This window comes from Lissotriton vulgaris, chromosome 1_1 (assembly GCF_964263255.1).
Source record: "Lissotriton vulgaris chromosome 1_1, aLisVul1.2, whole genome shotgun sequence".
NCBI classification, from domain to species: Eukaryota; Metazoa; Chordata; class Amphibia; order Caudata; family Salamandridae; genus Lissotriton; species Lissotriton vulgaris.
In genome coordinates, this window is record NC_141685.1 from 1,974,343,671 (window position 1) to 1,974,365,585 (window position 21,915).

Below are 21,915 nucleotides of genomic sequence, written 5' to 3' on the forward strand. Positions count from 1 at the left end.
TTTTTATTAATTTATAAATTATTAAAATAATTATTACAACTTATTGTTAAGTACATTTATATTATATATTTTCTGTATATGTTTAATTAATGTAGTATTATTATATATGTCTTATTGAATAATTTTAAACATTATTGGATATTTTTAACTTTGTTGATTTTATTTATTAGTGTTATTTACTTTATTTTACATATATATTTTTACAGAAAAAAACGATCTTTTTTAACATCGATATTTTTAACATATATATTTTATTTTCGATATTTTTGTACTTACCATGTTGTAGATAGGATGTCGATATTCTTGCTTTCGATATTTTTGCATCGATATTCCTGTAGGTCGATATTTTGTCAGTGATCCGGCCACTGCGCCACACCTCTTCCCATATTTGTGCATATATGTTCTTTTTTTGTTCTGTGTGTTTTTGTTCAGCCTTATTGCATTGTGTTATTGTACTGTGATTGTGGTGTCTCTGATTTTGACTGCTTTTATTTATTTTGCTTTCTGTAATGTTATTCTGTTGTATTCTGTAATTTCTATGTAAAAAAACATCTGCTTCATTTACAGCCAAATGTAACACATTCCTTTAAAGTACCATACACAAATAACCGTTTACAACTCTCTGAATCAGTAATATACTGCTGTTCCGGCTTTTTAACTCTTCAAAACATCGGAAAGTCCAAACCTGTTGTAAAGACCTGTGTTATTAGCACTTCGACTGTCCACTTTATGTGATGCAGCCTTGGATTTCATTAACAATAACACAGCGCTCAATACTGCAATATCTTGCCTCATTAGATCTAAAAAAAATGCATCTAGTTAATTATGCACTTTATATTGTATTCATAGGCGCTAGTCAATACAAGTCAAGTCAAGTCAGGTCAAGTAATCTTTATTTCGGTCGAGGACCTTAAAAGATGCAAAATACAAGATACACTCAATAAAAAGCATCATGACAACTATGTGTAACTCCATTAATTACAGAAGTACACAGATTACATTTCATAGAAACTAAAAGGATAAAAAGAGTTTAAAAAGATAGAAAATATATATAAGGTTAAAAATAGTGTACAGTCAAGGCACAGATATCACATAACGGACGAGACTAGACAGAACATTGACCACGGGAGTGGTTGTTAATAAATGACCAGCGCCTCTGCCAAATAGCATATAGATAACAAGAAACAGAGAGTACAACTGGCAGAGAAGTATCACATTTTAAGATCCTGAGTGCCTGATGATACTGCTTGAGCCCCAAGTTTCTGCATTGTTGAATGAGCCATCGCTGCCTAAGATTCTTATAGCATGGGAAGAAAAAAAGAACATGGGGCACAGACTCCTCTTTTACACCACACACTGGACATTCTAGTGATTTATTATCAGACTATTTGTGCAAAAAAACTTAAGTGGTAGAGTACCATGTCTAAATTGAACATAGAGTTTCCTTGCTTCGCTAGGGACAATCTCATCCAAAAAATGGCTCAAGTTTGTACTCATCTTTATATCTTAAAAAGTCTAGAGTTAGGGATCCCAGCGCAGAGTTGGTGACAACATCCTCCAGTTGTTGATCACGATGGAATTTCACCAAATCTGCCCGAGACACCTTCATACAAGTTACTGCAGGTTTGCTCCAAAGATCCCGGAAGCCCAACCTCTTGCTCTCTTTTCTTATGTGAGCAAACCATTGGATGTTATCTGTCCCAGGGAGTCCCATAAGTTCTTTAACTTCCTCTCTGAAGTACCTCAATTCTGGGGTTACCCATAGTCTGCGCCAATATGATAAAGGGTGAAGACCAATCCCTCGTCTATGGGTCTAATATCTATGTCCAGTCTTAGGGGGATAAGGGGAGTGCTAACTGGAAGAGACAACAGAGATCTCAAAAAGCAGTTTTCCACCTTGAGGATGTATTCAGTTGAGCAGTGTCCTCACAGTTCTGCCCCATACAGAATGGCTTCCCTGGCTTGTGCTTTATACATTTCCAGAATGGAGGCAACTGGTTTGGAGGTGGATTCCCGGTGCAGTTTTAAAACACCTCCTGTCATCTGCACCATCCTGAGTTTAGCCTTGGCTATCTGAGGGCCCCACTCCATGTTGTCTTTGAGGGTAATGCCCAAATATTCAAATACAGTAACCCTGTCCAAGATAGTGCCATTAAAAGAAGGATTGGAGCGAGTGATCTTTGATGGGTTACAGATCATGTACTTTGTCTTAGAGATGTTGATCTCCAACCCCCTTTTCTCACAAAAACTGGCAAAACTATCTAGGGCACGCTGTCTTCCCATCGGGGATTTGGACAAAAGGAGGGTCTCATGAGCAAACATAAGTGCCACTACCTTCTCACCACGTATCTTGGGTGCATCTTTATCTTTGACCCCTTTGAGATGGGCAATTAGGGCTAGTCAATACACATGCTGACAAAAACTGTGTTAAACTCACATATGTTATGTGCATTTTTAGAAATCAGTATAGGAATCATTATGTGCGTCACTGAAACTGTATATTTAGTTAACAATATCCATCGCAAGCCACTGTACATTTCATGCCCTTAAAAAGCTTTTATAAAGCTTTTGTACAGAATACATTCGCTGGTTTGCAAAAATGTACCAAACCAAGCGCATTCACCATATATATATACAGCCCTGAAAATGTGTCTGAAATTAAATGCTTCTGATGACAGGCTTGCATAGCGTTTGTCATGCTTTGTTAATGGATTTACAATAAGATATATAGTAGAATGATTTTCAATGAAGATAAAAAATATCTAACTGAAATACTATATAAAAACTGCATAGAAAATGTAATCAACAAATCATAAGAAATGTGGGGCGCCATTTAAGAGTCCAAGTTTAAAATGGCTTTGCAGCAATGTTCGGAATGGTGTTAGGTTATAGTGCAACTGGTGATTTTCTCAGGAAAGATAAGAATACAAGTTCCAAACTGAACTTATATAATTCTGAGAAAGTCAAATAACTAAAGTGTAAAAAATAATTAATTCCATGACCAAGCTGGAAATGCGAAATGTGCTGTAGAATGCTAGATTACATTTGAAACGTAATTTCTTGCCACATTTTCTGGCTTTATGATTATACAACTAAAACCATCTTCAACAGCAAGAACACATATGACCTTAAGCAAGGCTTTGGTCTAAAAAATCCACATTGACCTGAGCATAAATTAAAGCCAAACTATTCATTGGAAAAGGGATTTTGTTAGTTCAACTAGGAAACCATCAATATCAAAGGAAAACCAGAGATTAAGAACACATTTTTTTTTCTCCAGAATTGTATATAGCACAAACTTGACCCGAAGGTGCTTTATATGAGCACCAGTTGTGTCACACAAGGACACTTTCATTTTCATTAGGCACGGGGAGATTAAGTAATATGTCCAGGATCACAGGATGTTCAGGTTCATTGCCGAGACTCGAACCCGATTACCCAGATTTGAGATTGGCCATTTTTATACTGGTGATATAACAAAATAACTCGAATTATGATCCTAAGACACGAACATTTAATGAATAGATGTTGCAAGGGATACTGTTAAAGGTAAGAGAATTAATTTCTCATCAAAATTACTTTACTCTTGAAATTGTTTAGGAGAAGCATAGCAGAAGGAATATTCTACAACTGAAAAACACCACAAAGTTACACATTACTTTACATTATAGACGTACACTATCTCTTCACAGGTTTAAATGTTTAGGTACATAAGTGACAGCTATATTTATTCAGTTGATGATTTTAGCAGACCCTTGCACATACATTTAAGCAGGAACCTGTTTAAATAAAGATCCTTCGAGTGTTTCATGGTTCTGTGTTGAGTATGTACTGATTACAACTTCAAAGTATGCGAGTGATCTACTGCATTAAGTCAATTGAGGTACCTAACTGAATATATGTCCTTTATTTTCATATGTGTAATTTATTGAGCTTTATTGAACACTTGTGCATAGGCTGGCCAGATTCAGAAAACCAAACACTGGGACTGAGACGGTCTACAAAAATAGAAGAAGGACTATCATATTGCATTGACTGGAGAAAGGGTGGAGCTGCACAAAGACACATAATAATATTTGTGTTTGATACAATCTGGAACATATAGGAAAACATAATGACCTTTTTTGAAACATGATATAGCATTAAAGTTTTCAAACTTTTACTTTCAAATTAAAACGGTACTAATAAGCCCTCTCTTACAAGTTGTGCTGAAGCTAAATGGAAAGATTGGGCTTCAGCTGAGGGCCTTCTGAAATGCTGATTTGCTTCTCTGTACATCCTGCTGTGCTTCACTGAGATACTAAAGCACAGCTGGAGAGTCTTTAGGTTTAAATATTTTTATTGTTTATAAGACAGAACAATATGCATGGCAACATTGTGCCTAGTTGTGGGCCAAATATATTTGCAGTCAACCAACCACCCGCTCCCCGCCTCCTCCTCCCAAAATCTCCTTCACCCATCAAGTCAGCCTCAAAAGAAAAAAATAAGAAACTTCTATGACTTGGGATGCAACAATGTGTGGAGAGTTGGGACTGGGCTTGTTGCAGCGCAGGGAGTTGAAGCAGTTGCAGATATTTGGGGCAGGTTAGCCCACGAAATTCCCAGCATAGCACGGCTATAAAGGGATGCCACCAGTAAGCAAAAGAGGCCCCATCACCCTGGAGCAAGAAAAAAATGTGCTCCATACCAATCACGTACCATAACCCGTGCAGCCACCCTTGTAATGTGGGAGTCCTATTTGTGCCCCAATGGGATAATATGTTATGTAGTGCTGCATCAGAGCTATTCCCATCTGCCTGCCCTTACAAGATTTTAGGGGAAAAGTAAGCCTGTCAGATGCGCCCAGAATAAAATATGCTGGGAAGCGCAATATTGTAGTGTCGAAATGTTTGTCAATGTCATCTAGGATCTGTTCCCAGTACTGTGTGAGAGTGGGGTAGTCCCACAACAGGTGCAGTAAGGTGCCCTCTGGTCCGCAACCCCTCCAACATCCCGGGGAGCTGTTAGGGTCGATCCTATGAAGTTGGGGGTGAGGTACCAGTAAGTCACAATCTTGGTAGCGGACTCTATGCTAGAGATATTGCGAGCTGTATGTCTGGCCCTGTACAAAATGTCTCCCCATTCTTTGCGGGATAGTTCCATCCCAGTTCAGTCTCCCATCTCCTCTGACCAGCAGACATAGTTGGCTGTTCTAGGGGGCGTAACAGATGGTACAGCTCTGTGATAAGCTGTTTGTTCGACTGTTTGGATAGTAGCCACTTTTCATATGGGGTGACCCTCCTCTCTGCTCTCTTGCACATCTGGGGCTTCATTTTCCACTGGTAGATCTGCTGGTAGTGGTAATATTCGGTTTTGAGCATTGCGAAATCACATCAGAAATCTTGAAAGGAGAAAGGGCCCTCGGCGTCAAAGAAATGGCCTATCGATCAATGTCCCTCTCTGTCCCAGTGTCTGATGGCCACCTCTTCTAGACCCGGAGTGAACTCAGGGTTGTTAGTGATAGAAGTCAGTGGTGATGGGAAGGTCAGTTGTGTCCCAGGTCTTTAGGGTGTCCGTATGATTGGGGATCCATAGAATCCCGGAGATTGGGAATCTCTATGGAGAGAGGGTATCTTCCACAGAGACTGGTCAGCTAGTGCCTGCTCCATGAATGACCAATGTTTCTCTTATTCTGGCTAGGCCCAATCTAACAGTGAACCCAGCCAGGTAGCCCTATAGTAGTGAACCAGATCAGAGATCCCCAAACCTCCCTCCCCAGGTGGCCGAAAACTCAAATCCCTGCTCATCCTAGGTTTTGGTCCACACAAAAAAAGGAGAAGAACTCATTCTGAAGCTGCTTCAACGTACCCGGGGTGGGGGAGTTCCACAGGCAGGGTTTGTAATAAATATAGCATTTTAGGGAGTACGCACATCTTGAGGTCTGCCACCTGAACTAACCAGGAAAGGCTAAATGGCTGTCAGCGATGTAGATTTTGACAAACTTGAGCCAGCAAGTGAGTGTAGTTCAATGTTGTGGAGGTGGATAATGTCAGTTTGATGATGAGGTAGGGTATGGCCTTCTGATCCCATCCGAAGGGGCAGGCCTGGTTATGAATGGTAACAGATTGTGGACTCAGGGAGAATCCCAGGGCTTGCGATTTAATCATGTTAGCTCTAAAGCCTGATGCAGCTGCAAATGACTCCATCTCAGCAAGAAAAGCCGGTACCAATGTCGTGAGGGTTTACAGCATGGCGATTACATCCTCCACGTACATGCTAATGCTGTGACGGTCACCCCCAAAGTGAACCCCCGTAATCTGTTGATTGTCACGCACCATTTGTGCCAACGACTCCATGTAAGGGGGGAATAGCAATGGGGAGAGAGGACAGCCCTGTCTCCTGCCTCTTGTTATCGGGAAAGACTCAGACGCGTAGCCATTGACCTGGACTATGGCCGAGGGATGGCTACAGCTTCTGCTATACCCATCTCCGGAATCGCCTCACCACCCGAAAGCGCTCTAGCTTGGCCTCCAGGAAGTGCCAATGCACATTGTCAAATGCCTTTTCAGCATCAACAGATAGCACCGCCTGCTCCACTGATTGGCGATGTGCCTTGTCCAGGAGGTGGAGCAGCCTCCTAGTGTTGTCACTACATTGCCTAGATGCCACAAAACTGGCCTGATCTGAGTCGATTAATCCCAGCATTAGAGGTCGTAATCTGGCCACCAAGATCCCAGTGAATATCTTGAGATCAATGTTCAGCAGGAGTATAGACCTGTAGAAGGCATAATAGCGGCTATCCTTACCGGGCTTGGAGATAACAATGACTGATGCTAGGAGCATTGTGGGCGGCATCACAGAGGTATCACCAATAGCATTAAAGAGTCGGGTCAGTACTGAAGCCAAGGTGGAGCAGAATGGTTTATAAAAAAAAGCAGTGAACCTGTTAGAGCCAGGAGATTTAAGGAGCTTCAGCCGTGCTATGGCCGATATGACCTCTTTGACCCGGATAGGCCTTTCAAGAGCAGAAGCCTGGTCCATTGTTAAGCGGGAGTTTTTTATCCACTGTGTGGGAGTTCTGCTCTGGGATTTGCTGCGCTGAGTATAATTCTGCATAGAAATCTCTAAACGGGTAGGATAAATCCGCTGCTTGCGTGCATTCGGTGCCTGAGTGTCAGAGATCTTTTGAAATGTTGCTGTTTGGCAATGGCCACACAGTTTGTGGGGCAGCAGGTGGCTGCATTTATCCCCCCATATAGAACAGGTGTTTCAGGTGAAGGGCAGCATACTCCGCTCTATCCAAGTCTAATCTCTTGCTAGTTGGGATCACACAGCGTTTAATTGTCTCCATACTCGTGGTGCTCCGGTCCGTTTGTGTATCCCTTCTAGTTCCAGCACTTCTCTCTTCTCCCTGCGCACCGTGTTATCTGCTGAGCGCGTACCGATCAGATCTCCCCTTACCATTAGTATACGTTTTTCCCATAAGGACACTATAGAGGTATCTTGGGTGTTGCTGATAGATAAAAAGTCGTCGAGTGCCTTGGTTAAGCATGTGACAACCTCAGGGCAGTGTAGCAGAGTGTCCCCTAAGCCTCCAATAGTATGATGGCTGAGGTGTGAGTTGAAGTGACAATGATATAGTTATTGCTGCATGGCCAGGCAACGCCCTTGGCTGTATGGATAAGTCTTGCGCAGAAGAGAGAAAGGACTGAGACTCAAGGAAGTAGACCAACCTGTAATATGTCTTGTGAGCATGGGAGTAGAAGCTGTAATCAGCTGTGCTAGGGTGGAAGTGATGCCAGATATCTACTAGCCTCAGTTCGTGTAGCCACCATTGTCTATCCACGGACAGGGCCCCAGATTGACCATGCCTCTGAGCTGAACAGTCTAAATGACTGTCGAACACTATATTCAGGTCTCCTCCTATGAGGACCTGTTGTTCTAGGGAGGATGATAAATCTGCAGCCGCCCTGCAAATAAATACCTCCTGGCCCTCATTCGGATCATAAATCGTAGCCAGCGTGAGTGTGTGCAGCCCGATAGTCACGGAGAGGTCCAGGAGTCTCTGATCTCGGACACCTGTGCTCCCACCACCCTTTAAATTTGCGGGATATGAGGATGGCTACCCCAGCCTTCTTGGTGGGAAGAGAGGAGAAATATTGCTACGAGAAGACCTTGCAACGTAGTCTCTGAGTGTCGCTATGCAGGAGGTGGGTCTCTAGCAGTAAACATATATGCGCTTCTGAGTTCTTTAAGCAAGACAGGATAGCTCTTCACTTGGTAGGGTTGTTAAGCCCCTTGACATTCAGGGCCAGGATTTTAACACTCATCAGTATGTTGACTGGGGATTTTATGAACTGTGGGAGCTGGCTATATATATGTAACTGTAGTGCCTAAAGGTAGATAGGGCCTTATGTGCAGAAGCAGGCCTAACAGAGTCCGCCTATGTTTGTGCGGAACAGAGGAGGCGTGAGGGGGGAGGTAGCACTTTGAAAGAAAATAACAAAACCCCAACATAACTACAAAAGTATCATGATGAATCATTGCTCAACAATTTCCAGAGCATACAGCTCCTTGGAGTGAAAGTCTAGGGCAGCAATGACCGTGGTCTCTCTGCTCCCCCGGCACAGCCCAGACGTGTGTTTGAAGCATTTCCAACAATGGGCAGAGGAGTAAATAACTGACCATTAGCTCTCGTTTGACTCCTCTGTGTTTATTCGGATGGGACTCCAGCCAGGGATGCCAGAACAACCTGTCCCTCTTTGGCAATGGTGTTTGAGTCAGGGCATGCCGACAGGCTGGGTGGTTTAATGGTGGTCCAGCCATGACCACTACGACATCTGGGGCTTTAGATGTTCTGCTTAGGCTCTTCCTCTGTGAGTTCCTCATGGTTCAGAAGCTCATAGGCTGTGGAGAGAGAGCGGATCTTCCTGAGCTCTCCCTTAAAGTGGAAGATCTATCGGAAGGGGTGCCTTTAAGAATATTTAATGCTAGAGTCTCTGAGGAAAGTTGTGATTGGGTGGAGCAGCTCGTGTTTGATTAAAGTGGGGCTGCCAGGTCCTGCTACAATATAGGTTTCTGACCCTTGTAGAGGAAATCCAAGTTGTTTCTGGCTTCATGAAGGATTTGTTCTTTGAGTTGGTAGTCGTGTACACAGGTCAAAATGTCCTCTGGAAGGCCCAGGCCAGGTCTTCTGGGGCCCACCCCATGGGTGCGGTCGAGTTTGATTGGGAATTCTGGGGGCTCCCCTAGGATCGAGCGGAAAATGTCAACCACCAGAGCTTCAATATCTCTGTCCCCCTCTCCCTGAGCCATACTTCACATGCAGATGTTGTTCCTCCGGGACCTGTTCTCTAGGTTCTCCGTGTGGGTCTGGAGGTAGAGATTCTGTTCCCATAACTTGAGGATTTCTTGCTGGAGGCTCTCGAGTTCTTCTTCACGTCCCATTTCATGCTCCTCTAGGGAGTTGACCCTCTCTCCCAGGTAGTCTACATCTCATCGAATTTCCCGCAAGCCCACCGAGAGATCGCGCTTCATGACGGACAGTTCTTCCCATAGGGAGGAGAACAGCGATTCAAGGAAAGATCGGATTACTGGGGCTTCTGGTCCCTCTGCCCCTTCGGCCTCCTCCGTGCCCTTCGCTGTAGGTAGGCTCTACGCCTGTGGTATCATTGATTCGACCAGCATATCTTTCACTGTTCTGTCCTTTCTGCCCTTGGGGGCAGCCATGACTCTGCAGTGCTGCTATCATCTGGGTTGGGCTCAACCCTAAATTCGATAGCCTGCAAGTGGGGGGGGGGGCACCTCCCAGGGTGACTCTCAGCCCAGTCCTTACACCCTCGCCAGCTGAGGTGCAACTTCCCACCTGTACTTCGCTGCACTCTATGTACTCACACCACTTAGGCCTCAGCCTGGACCATCGCTGTCCTGTGGCCCATTTGCAGCTCTTGTGACCTAGGGCAGTTTAGCACGTGGTCTACTTATCCGATCAGGCCTCGACAGACCACATCTGCCAACACATCCCTATGTGGGGGATAGCCCCTCTATCTGGGCCGGCTAGCAGTCAATCCTGACCTCAAGGCCTCAGCTCGTTAGCTCCTCCATTCCACATCTGGAGCCCAGACAGGGGACTGCTTGAAAATGGGGGCAATGCCTGTTGTACCCACAGTCACTTCCTAGCACTCTGAATGAAGCACCAGGAGGGTGCACTTGTTGGGTAGTCGGTTCGCAAGGTGCTCTGCTGCTGTCTTTTCTTGCCTCTGTGTCCAGCCACTTTGCTTCACTGAAGACCCGGGCTCAGGTCAAAGATCCACCAGAGCCACTCCCACAGCAAAGCATCCAACAGGGATGTAATACACAAGGCGGGCCTAGCTAGGCCCTTGCAGCCGGGCCCTCAGAACCGAGGCCTCGCTGTACTAAAGGACCCGTCTGGCAGACCCGGCCTCCAGTGCAGCCGAACTGCTGCGCAGTGCATGTCCTTCCCGGTGGTCTTACTTCAAGCTCCTAGGGTCTATTTCTTGCCCCCTCAGCTGGATCCTAGTCCCAGATGTGACCCTCAGCGTCGCCTGCAAGCCAGGCTGGCGATGGAATCACCAACGGGTGGGCGGGGGCCTACCCGTGTCTGTGCAGCGGGGGCCTCGCGCAGGATCACACAGCCCAACTTTCTTGGCTCAACCGGACCGCTCAGCCTCACGGTAGGTGCGTGCGGCTGATACCACCTACCCATCCAGGACCTCCTGCGGTCTCACCGTCTAGCCGAGGAGTCGCAGATGTCTGCCTCCCGCAATGCCACCCCGGGCTTTCTCTGGCCTCTTCCGACCGGCCCGCTCTGCTCCTCAGGCCGCCTTGCGTTACCTTCTTGGCAGCTCTCTGCTCCGGGACTACAGCCGCTCAGGTCAGCTCTAACCCCGGCATGGCCCCAGGTATGGCTCGGCGGACGCCACAAGCCCTCCTCCTCATCTGGTTTACAGGGCTATGCTGGGTTGGAGAGGAGAGCCACGAAAGCGCGGCCTACCAAGTCCCCATCTTGGCCATGCCCGGCTGGAGAGTCTTTAAAACAGCTTTATTACAATGTACTTTTATTCCCTTGGTAATGTAACTGGAGAAAGCCCTAGAAAATGTGAGCCTGCTGTCTAATTTAAATCTAATGTGCACGATCACAAACCCTCTCCGCATCTCCCCGAAACCGGGACATTAATTAGTTTTAATTAAAACTGTTGGGACTGAATTTAAAAACGAGGACTGTCAGGTAAATCCGGGCATCTGGTCATCCTGCTTGTGCACAATAAGCCACCATGGTGCAAACTGGTACTTAATGTGGGGTTGAGTCCAAACCTAATCAAAGCTTCGATTAAACCATCAGTCTTTCATAAAGGGTAACAGTCACATAACCTGTACTTTATGGTTCATTGCATTTGTGTTGATCTGAAAGTGCATGTGTATTTCCTTAACTCCGGTGTTCTTTTTTTCTTGTCTTCTATGACTTATATTTTATATCATATTCTTGCAAGCAATATCTGTTTCTACTCCGACATCTGTTCCAAAGGAGCAATAAATGCTAGTCAGACTCCGTATCCTGTGTTCACAATGGGCAGGCAACCAGAAGGGTTTCCAAGACACACACTTGCTACTTAATTCTCAATGTAACTACTTAGCCAGCCCTATGTGCATGAGGAGCGGAGGGCAGTTCACCAAAACAAATATTATAGTTTGCCATGAATTGTGATACAACTGAGCCAAATTGCTTCGACGCTAATTCAGGCATGAGCGACGTCTACGCGTTATTTAAAACAGTATGACGGATTAGCTTTAAATGTTCCCCCTTTTTAGTCTGACAGCATACAAATCATTGCGGGAGCAACAATAACCCTAGGTGGCTCTTGTTCTCAACGTAAGCAGTACTTTCATACCACACACTTTATCCTCAGTCTTTCCAGTTCAACTCATTCATGCTTGCCTTTTAATGAGGTATATCTTGTGTTCGATACCTTCTGACTATTTTGTATTATTTTTGAAATCTAAAACGCTTAACTATTTAGTATTCTTTTTGAGATTCCTTGGGCCTCATTTATGAAAAGTGACGCATCGCTGCGTGAAAACAGCGTTGCGTCACTTCTTCACTGCGCACTCCTTGCGACACCAATGATGCGTCATATTTAATGTATGACGCATCATGTCGCAAGGACTTACAGATGCGTCAGTATTTCTGACGCATCTGTAAGCGCAAAAGGGACGCATTGCTGGAGTGTGTCACAAAAGTGACGCAACTCCAGCAATGCATCCTTTCACATGGGGAAAGCCCCATGTGAAAGGGCTTGCGTCAGTCTTATGCCTGCTGTGAGGCAGGCGCAAGATTTTGACGCAACAGCATCCTAAAAGTGACGCAGTGAAATCTCATAGATTTCACTGCGTCACTATTACGAGGCTTTTTGCGAGGGACGGCCCCCCCTGCATACATTGGGCCTCATTTATGAAAAGTGACGCATCGCTGCATGAAAACAGCGATGCGTCACTTTTCACTGCGCACTCCTTACGACATTCCTGATGCGTCATATTTATTGTATGACGCATCATGTCGCAAGGAGTTACAGATACGTCAGTATTTCTGACGTATCTGTAAGCGCAAAAGTGACGCATTGCTGGAGTGTGTCACAAAAGTGACGCAACTTCAGCAATGCGTCCTTTCACATGGGGAAAGCCCCATGTGAAAGGGCTTGCGTCAGTCTTACGCCTGCTGTGAGGCAGGCGCAAGATTTTGACGCAACAGCATCCTAAAAGTGACACAGTGAAATCTCATAGATTTGACTGAGTCACTATTACAAGGCTTTTTGCGGGGGAACGCCCCCTCTGCATACATTATACCTGACGCAGGTATAATGTGGCGCAGGGGTTTAAAAAGTGACGCATCTACCTAGATGCGTCACTTTATAAATATGGCGCAACAAGGCGAATTTTTTACACCGCTGGTGCGTCACAAAAAGTGACGCACCGGTGGCGCAAAACTGACGCAAGGCCTTCATAAATAAGGCCCCCTATACCTGACGCAGGTATAATGTGGCGCAGGGGTTTAAAAAGTGACACATCTACCTAGATGCGTCACTTTTTAAATATGGCGCAAGAAGGCGCATTTTGTATGCCGCTGGTGCGTCACAAAAAGTGACGCACCAGCGGCGCAAAACTGACGCAAGGCCTTATAAATAAGGGCCCTTGTTCGCTATGTGTTGGCCTAGGAGTCAGCCATCATAAGGCAAACAGTCAATGGGGATTAAAATTAGAAGTTCGCCAATTGTGGTCAAGAGCATGACTGTGTCATAAGGGGCAGGCACTTTCAGTCACATATTGAAAGGTCAGAACATCTTGCAAATCTGCAAAGTTGGATGAGATGTTCCACAATATATAGACTAAGCAACAATAAAGCTATTCAAACTGCCCTCCTGGTCTAGGCTGACTAAAGCACACTAATTTGAGTGCAACCTTCAGTTTAGCATTCTGCTGCAAAATATTTTTATCGCAATTCTGCAACATTACTTGACTAATTAGTTATGGCTTTCCTTATTTTACAGAGAGAATGCGCGAATTTCATCAAGGTTTTGAAGGTTTACAATCACACGCACTTGTATGCCTGTGGAACAGGGGCGTTTCATCCTGTGTGCACTTATGTTGACGTAGGCAACTACCCAGAGGTAAGTTTTTAAACTGTACTGAAGTGTATATGCAAAACCCTTGGAGAACCCTATTTACTGTCAATAGTCTCTGCAAGATGCAGATTTTCTCACGTATATTGTAGTGAATATATGCTACAACGTATTCAAATTGTGATTTTCTATTTTGGAGGTATAATATGATATAATTGAGACATATGTACTAAAAAGAATGTGCAAATAATAGGCCTATACATATCTTTCAATGAATAGTGGACATTGGAGTGTCTTTGCACCTCTAAGAAAAATAGTATTGAAACAGTTCTGGAAACTCCCTCTGATACTACTAATGGGCACATTTGTAAATTTTAGTTATCAGCTACATACATTCTTGCATTATGCTACTTTACATCCAGTAAAATATGGCAATTCACCCAAACCATCAAGGAAGCACATTATTTAATATAATGTTATTAAATAACTGTAAGAAATGTATTCAAAGCCATTGGGCTGCACCAAAACCTTTCTGTGGGGAGTACATTCTTCTGCTACATGCTTGCTGGGGGCTTCAATGTAGTACGGACTCGCCGCCCGCCTTCCCTGCGTGCTAGGGAGGGCGGCGGCAGGTGTGCTGAGTTGTCCTTGCTGAAGGTCAACTTGCTTTCTCTGCATACTTGTTCCCCGCTGGCGCCGCCTGCCATTGAAGCGCTGCAGCAGGCGGCGGCAGGGTGTGTCCTACCTTCGCTGGGAGGTGGCTCCTACCCTGGTTCCCCGCTCACGGTACTGCCTCCCACCGGCTCTTCAGATGCTTCGGCTGTGCTGCACGGCTCATGCTAATTTTATAGAACAATGGTTCGGAGTAGGCCTTATGTGGTCCTTAAAGGAAAACAGGGTAACAGCGAGTATTTAATAAATCGCTAGGGAGCATTGGTAGAAGGAAAAATGAGTTATTTATTTTTACTCTTTTCTTATATCAAAACACAAAATATTAAGAAATATATATACACTGTATTTCAGGTGCTCAGGTGAGTAGTACGGTGCAGGACGTGACATAAGTGAACAAAGTGAACGAACTGTCACACACAACAAGGATAAACACACACAACAATTATCTACAATGATACACGTGAAATTCCTTGGGTAGGTCGACGGCGTTTCGATCTATATTATTTTAGATCTTCATCAGGACAGTTGAGCCTCCTGAAACTACAGAAATTACGATTATACTTTCTTTCTTATATGTATTTTACTGGTTTTGCTACAATTTTTAAGTATAGCATTGTTTTTGGTGCTCCCAGAAAAAATTAAAATTAAAATTAAAATTAAACATAACAATGAATTCTCAAGCATGCACATGTTCAAATTAACAAGCATGCATTTGCGAGATGGAATAGTTGGGGGGCTGATGATCTAATTTCACCCAGGTGCGCTGCGCTTTTTAAGGCTTAGGTGATGCGCACATGCATGTAAAGCGAATGGATGTTATAAATTAATATGCTTCCTGTACCTTGCCAAGGGAAAGGGCAAGGATGGTCACTTGTGCAGAGCAGCTGGGCGCATGTCGCAGCTTTTCAAGGAATCTGTAGGTAGTGTAATGAGCGTGGTTAGGGCTCAGTAGCTGTGAATATTCAATAGATTATCGCTAGAGGAGAGGCTAAGGAATAGCCATAGTTATTTATAAACCGAAGACTCACATTAAAGTAAGTTAGATTCCAAGCTCTACTTGGGGATTCTGGTGGTAGCTGTTTCTTCCAGTGCGTGGAAATTACTTGGATTTTTGGAAAAATAAAACCAGAGGAATAAAAGTTATTAGAGCTCTATGAGTGTTCATAGTCATTTTTCGAGTAGAAGGGGGATTTTTTATTACTTACTGAAAATTGGGTTTTAATACATAATCAAAATCGCTGCCAAGGCGCGTTGGCAGCGATTTTGATTATGTATTAAAACCCAATTTTCAGTAAGTAATAAAAAATCCCCCTTCTACTCGAAAAATGACTATGAACACTCATAGAGCTCTAATAACTTTTATTCCTCTGGTTTTATTTTTCCAAAAATCCAAGTAATTTCCACGCACTGGAAGAAACAGCTACCACCAGAATCCCCAAGTAGAGCTTGGAATCTAACTTACTTTAATGTGAGTCTTCGGTTTATAAATAACTATGGCTATTCCTTAGCCTCTCCTCTAGCGATAATCTATTGAATATTCACAGCTACTGAGCCCTAACCACGCTCATTAAACTACCTACAGATTCCTTGAAAAGCTGCGACATGCGCCCAGCTGCTCTGCACAAGTGACCATCCTTGCCCTTTCCCTTGGCAAGGTACAGGAAGCATATTAATTTATAACATCCATTCGCTTTACATGCATGTGCGCATCACCTAAGCCTTAAAAAGCGCAGCGCACCTGGGTGAAATTAGATCATCAGCCCCCCAACTATTCCATCTCGCAAATGCATGCTTGTTAATTTGAACATGTGCATGCTTGAGAATTCATTGTTATGTTTAATTTTAATTTTAATTTTAATTTTTTCTGGGAGCACCAAAAACAATGCTATACTTAAAAATTGTAGCAAAACCAGTAAAATACATATAAGAAAGAAAGTATAATCGTAATTTCTGTAGTTTCAGGAGGCTCAACTGTCCTGATGAAGATCTAAAATAATATAGATCGAAACGCCGTCGACCTACCCAAGGAATTTCACGTGTATCATTGTAGATAATTGTTGTGTGTGTTTATCCTTGTTGTGTGTGACAGTTCGTTCACTTTGTTCACTTATGTCACGTCCTGCACCGTACTACTCACCTGAGCACCTGAAATACAGTGTATATATATTTCTTAATATTTTGTGTTTTGATATAAGAAAAGAGTAAAAATAAATAACTCATTTTTCCTACTACCAATGCTCCCTAGCGATTTATTAAATACTCGCTGTTACCCTGTTTTCCTTTAAGGACCACATAAGGCCTACTCCGAACCATTGTTCTATAAAATTATCTTTCCACCCCAGGTTCAACTGCATGGGGTTCCCTTGTATATAACCAGCACGGCTCATGCTGTCATCGCTGTATGGGGCTATCTCTGTAAGTCCTGTCTCTCACGGGGGTATGGCTCGTCCTCCCTGGGGCGGGGTCGAGTGGCGCTTGTTCCAGCACAGGTGTTGCCGGTCAGTTTCTTACGGCTGGCCCGCCTTTTGCTGCCTGTTTTTAAGGACCACTGTTTTCATTTCTCATTGTGGTCTCTGGTGGGCTGCTGCTGTGTCTTGTGGTAGTGCCTACGCGTTTGCTGTTCGGCTCATGGGGCAGGTAGATGCCCCTGTGGGGGAGGGGGAGGCTTCCCAGGTTCCTGCTGAGTCTGTCTCCCTTCAGTCCATTCAGGACATGACTCAGGCTGCGGTGACGGCTGCCTTTGCGCAGCGCGCTGGTGGTCAGGGTCCCTCTTCTCCTAAGCATCCTCGCTTGGACCCCGCTCCAGTTTATGAAGCTGAGGAAGAAGAGGAGGATCTCCGGGGGGTGCTATATCCAGGGTCAAAGAGTTGCGGGATGTGCTCCTACACATCAAACAGAACTTGGCTTTTCCGGCTCCTGCTCCGGCTGCTGAGGAACTCTTGGAGGACTTCTTCTTACAATACCAGCGTAAGGAACTGGAGTCTCTGCCTCTTCCTTCCCCCTATTAAGAAGGTGTTGGAGGGGTAGTGGATGGATGTTGATAAGCAGGCCTTCCCGAGGTTCCTGGCAAAGAGTTATTCCATCCAGGACTTTGCCAAGGATTTCCCTCCCTCTGTGAAGGTGGACTCTCTAATGGCGGGGCTTTCCTCGCAGGGTTCCATTATTTCCGAGGATGCCTCTCCCTTGGACCCTGTTGACAGGCGGGTGGATTCCGTGGCCAAGTGGGCTTCCTCGGCGGCCAATTTTTCCATTTGTGCCTCTGCCTACCTGTCTTACACGGTGCAGTCCTTGCTGAAGGTTTTGCCAGTCCTTGACGGAGATGTTGGACCAAGGGGCGGATGTGATTCCTACCCTGTCGCTGATGGAGAAGCTAACTCAGCTCCTGTCAGACATCTCCTTTGACACCTTGGGTTCTTCGGCCGCTACTGGTGGCGCTGCTGTTCAGGCCTGGCGGCAGATCTGGTTGCACAACTGGAAGGCAAAGGCTGCCCAGAAGGCTGTACTAATGAAGATCCCCTTTTCTGGGCCGAAGCTCTTTGGGTCTTCTCTTGAGGACATGGTCAAGAAATCAGCTGAGGACCAGAAGCTGCTGGCTCCCCTCAGGTCTTCCAAGGCCCGCTTTCCAGGTCACAAGACGGCGTTTTCCACCTCATCCACGCCCAGGGGCGGGGCGCCCTTTCGAAGTAGGGGTCGCGGTGCCCCCTTCTTCTCCAAATCCCGGTCTCAGCCTGCTGCCTCCACCTCTGCCCCCAAGTCCTGACTATCTCCTGGCCCTTCCGGGTGGGTTCCCGGTGGCCGGCCGGCTCCGCCACTTCCTACCAGTGTGGGAGTCCTCTGTCTCGGACCTTTGAGTTCTTCAGATCGTAAGAGAGAGTCTCTCCATCGCCTTCAGTTGCCTTCCTTTCCGGTCAAGCGGGAGGCCTTGCTCGCCGACCTCTAGGACCTGCTCATGAAGGGGGCCATCCAGCCGGTTCCTCCGTCTCAGAGGGGTTTCAGCATCTATTCCATCCTGTTCCTGTTCCTGGGAAGACAGATGTCTGGGGATTTTCAGCCTGTCTTGGACTTGAAGCGGGTGAATTCTTTCATTCTTCACACTAAGTTCAAAATGCTTTCACTACAGGAGACTCTGCCGCTGCTGGTCCAGGGGAAGGTGGCGGCTTCTCTGGACCTGTTGGATGCCTACCTTCATGTGCCAGTCCACCTGTCTTCTCGGCCTTTTCTCTGGTTCTGCATGGGGCACTGCCACTACCAGTTCCAGCTACTTCCTTTTGATTTGTCGTCTGCTCCGAGGGTGTTCACCAAGATTCTTGCACCCTTGGTTGGCATTCTTCACAGGAAGGGGATCAGAGTTTTTCCATACCTGGATGACTGGTTAATTTCTGCTTCTTCTTTTTCAAAGGGGAGGCTGCACATCCAGAGGGTCTACAAGGTCCTTTCTGCCCACGGTTTCCTGATCAACCTGCGGAAGTCCCACTTAGATCCCACCCAGGACTTGGTCTTCATTGGGGGGCATTTGGACATGCTCCTGGGGAAGGTGTTCTTACCTCTGGAACGCTGCAACGTCTTGCGCCGGGATCTGAGGGCTCTTCTGGGGAGGGACTCTGCTCCTGTGAGTCTGTGGTTGAGAGTTCAGGGGTTAATGTCTGCCACCATCAATGTTCTCCCCTGGGCTCCCCTGCACCTGTACCTGTACCCCTTGGTCAATCACCTGCTGTCTCTATGGGACCCCTGCTCCAAGAACTACGAGATTCCGGTTCTGGTGTCTCCCCAGATCCGGTCCGACCTGGGCTGGTGGCTTGCATCCCATCTCTCAGAGGGTCTTCCCTTTCTGGTCTCCCTGTCCCGGGTGGTCACAACCGATGCCAGTCACCTCGGCTGGGGGGCGACCTTGGGGTGCCGGTCGGTTTAGGGTCAATGGGATCCTCTTCTGTCCCCCTGCTCCTCTAACTTCCGCGAGATGAAGGTGGTCCTGCTAGCTTGCCGGGAATTTTCTCCCTCTCTCAGGGGTCATCATGTCTTGGTTCGGACGGACAACCAGATGGTGCGGTGTTACATCAACCACCAGGGGGGTTGCCGGGTGTGCTCCCTATGGTTGCTGTCCCGGGAACTGTTGTCCTGGGCGGTCTTGTCTCTCAGGTCTGTCTATCTCCCGGGGCCGGAGAATGTGGTGGCTGACCGTCTCAGTCGAGTGTTCCCTCCCTTGAGTGCACTCTCCCTGAAGCCTTTGGTCTTTCGGAGTCTGGTGTCCCGGTTTGGCCTTCCTCAGTTGGAACTGTTTGTGGAGTTGGGCAATGCCCTCCTGCCTTGCTTCTGCCCTCTCCATCCGTGTCCGGGGGTTTGGAGGGTGGATGCTCTGTCTTTCCCTTGGCCCTGGGGTCTCCCTTATGCCTTCCCCCCCCTTTCGTTTGATTCCTAGGGTCCTTTGCAAAGTCTGCTTGGACCGGGCCTTGCTGCTCTTGGTGGTTCCCGGTTGGGTTCGCCGCTCCTGGTATCCTCTCCTGTGCGAACTGGCGGTTCGGGAATGTTGGTGGATTCCGGATCACCCATTCCCCTTGCGGGGTCCTCCTCTCCCAGGGGTGGTGTTGCGCCGGCTCCATCTGCAGGCTTGGCTGTTGAGCGGGTGGCCTTGTTGGCCCAGGGGGGTTCCACGGGTGTGGTTGCTTTGTTGCAGGGTTCCCCGAGGTCTTCGACCTTGATGTCCTATTCCCGTCACTGGTCCTCCTTTTCCCATTGGTGCGGCCTGCTGGGTTCTGATCCAGTGTCAGTGGACCCCATGAGGGTTCTGGATTTCCTGATGGAGGGTTTTTCTCTGGTGTTGGCTACCTCCACTCTGAGGGCTCAGTGGGCTGCCCTGCGTGTCTTCCGCAGTCCGGATCTGGATCGGCTGGATTCCTTGGTGGCTCACTTGCTGCAGAGCTGTTCTCTGTGGCGGCCTCGGGCTGTGTGCTTGGCGCCTCCTTGGGATCTTCCCTTGGTCCTGCGGGCTCTGCAGGGTTCTCCCTTTGAGTCACTTCAGTCGGTGGATCCGAAATTCCTCACCTTAAAGGTGGTTTTCTTGGTCGCCATAGTCTCGGCTGGCCGCAAGGGCGAGATGGGGTCCTTCCTTCGGTCTCCTGCCTTCTTGAGGGTTTTACCGGACCGGCTGGTCCTGCGCCATGATCCCCGTTTTCTGCCTAAGATTCCCTCCCTGGCTAACCACTCTCGAGAGGTGTCCTTGCCTTCCTTCTCCCCAGCAGTGGATGTCTCCCTGTCCTTGCTGGATGTCCGTCATGCGGTGGAGATTTAATTGGGCTGCACATCCTCTTTTTGTCAGTGTGACAGTTTGTTTGTGACATTTGGTCCGGTGCGTTCTGGTCACAAGCCTTCTGTGTCGACTCTGAGTCGCTGGCTGAAGCAGGCTATCCTGCTGGCGTACGATTCCCAGGGTTCTGATCTCCGGGGGGTCGTCCAGGGTCCTTCCACCCGGAGCGTCTCTGTTCTTTTGGGCCTCTTTTAAGGGTGTGTCCACTGAGGAAATCTGCTGGGCTGCAACGTGGTTTTCTCCCCACATGTTTATGGAACACTATCGGGTAGTCCTGGGGAACTCTCCTCCTGGGGATCTTGCGGGAGCTGTTCTGAGTGCTGGTTCTGCCATCCCTTGATTTTTCCCTTGTTTAGACTATGTTGTGATTCTGTTGTTTCTTTTCACAATGGATTAAACGTTTTTTTGGTTACCTGTTTCCGCCTTGGTGGTGGTTTCTTGTGTACCATGAAGCCTTCCTGGCTTGGGTATGTGCTCACTTCGTTAGTCATGTGGGGAGGAAGACTAACAAGGAGGTAATGCCCCGGTTACTTACTGGTAATCCTCATTACTCCGAGTTAGTTTTCCTCGCCACATGAGTTCCCATCCCTCCCTCCCTGTCTGGCTATCGGCTTTATGTTGTGGCTTGGTAGTTTCAGGCTTTGGGGTTGAGCCGGCCCGCCTCTTATAGTTGTCATGGGGTTTATGGGTCGGTCATATTGGGAAGGGATGGGAGGCTAACTCATGCTTTGGAGAGTTCTGGTGTGGAGCTGAAGCTCACTTCGTTAGTGACGTGGCAAGGAAGACTAACTCGGAGTAATAAAGATTACGGATAATGAACCGGTTCATCCCTGAGGATGTGCTCACAATATCTCGTAGTTACATATCATATATAAAATACCTCCCAATTCCTCAGGAGACAACTGAACGGACTCAATATTCTCAGTCTGCACAGAATGGGACTTGTACGAACATAGTTCCAGGGCTTCCCTTAGCTCCCAATCCATCACACATGTCATCATAGAGCTACAGGACTTGCCTGGACCATGACAGCAATGTGAGAGGGGGATGTGGTTCTGTAAGGAAGATTAGAAATAACGTCCAGCCTCCTCAATCAGAAGGAAGGGGGATATTTCCCTTGCAGTTGTTGAATGCACCACAGGTGTTGGCAGATTGGAGGACCTCAAAATTCACAGAAGGGTCAATACTGGCTTTACTCTTTTAATGAAACTAAATGGTAATATCATTGCCCAATTGTAAAGTAAAAACGTGTAACATGTTAATAACTTGCAAATTATATAGTGGTTTGGATAGATTGAATCACAAATGACGTTCTGGGTAGCAGCATGT

The 21,915-nt window shown here is 46.5% G+C and overlaps 1 protein-coding gene across 1 annotated transcript in view; it reads left to right on the forward strand.

Annotated features, from left to right (window-relative positions):
- The window catches only part of SEMA3A (semaphorin 3A), a 535,542-nt gene that overhangs the window by 247,827 nt on the left and 265,800 nt on the right, over positions 1 to 21,915 (forward strand). Inside the window, exon 4 of the mRNA XM_086919769.1 lies at positions 13,542 to 13,661. Coding sequence (XP_086775895.1) covers positions 13,542 to 13,661 — 120 coding nt within the window. The remainder of the gene's footprint in view (positions 1 to 13,541; positions 13,662 to 21,915) is intronic.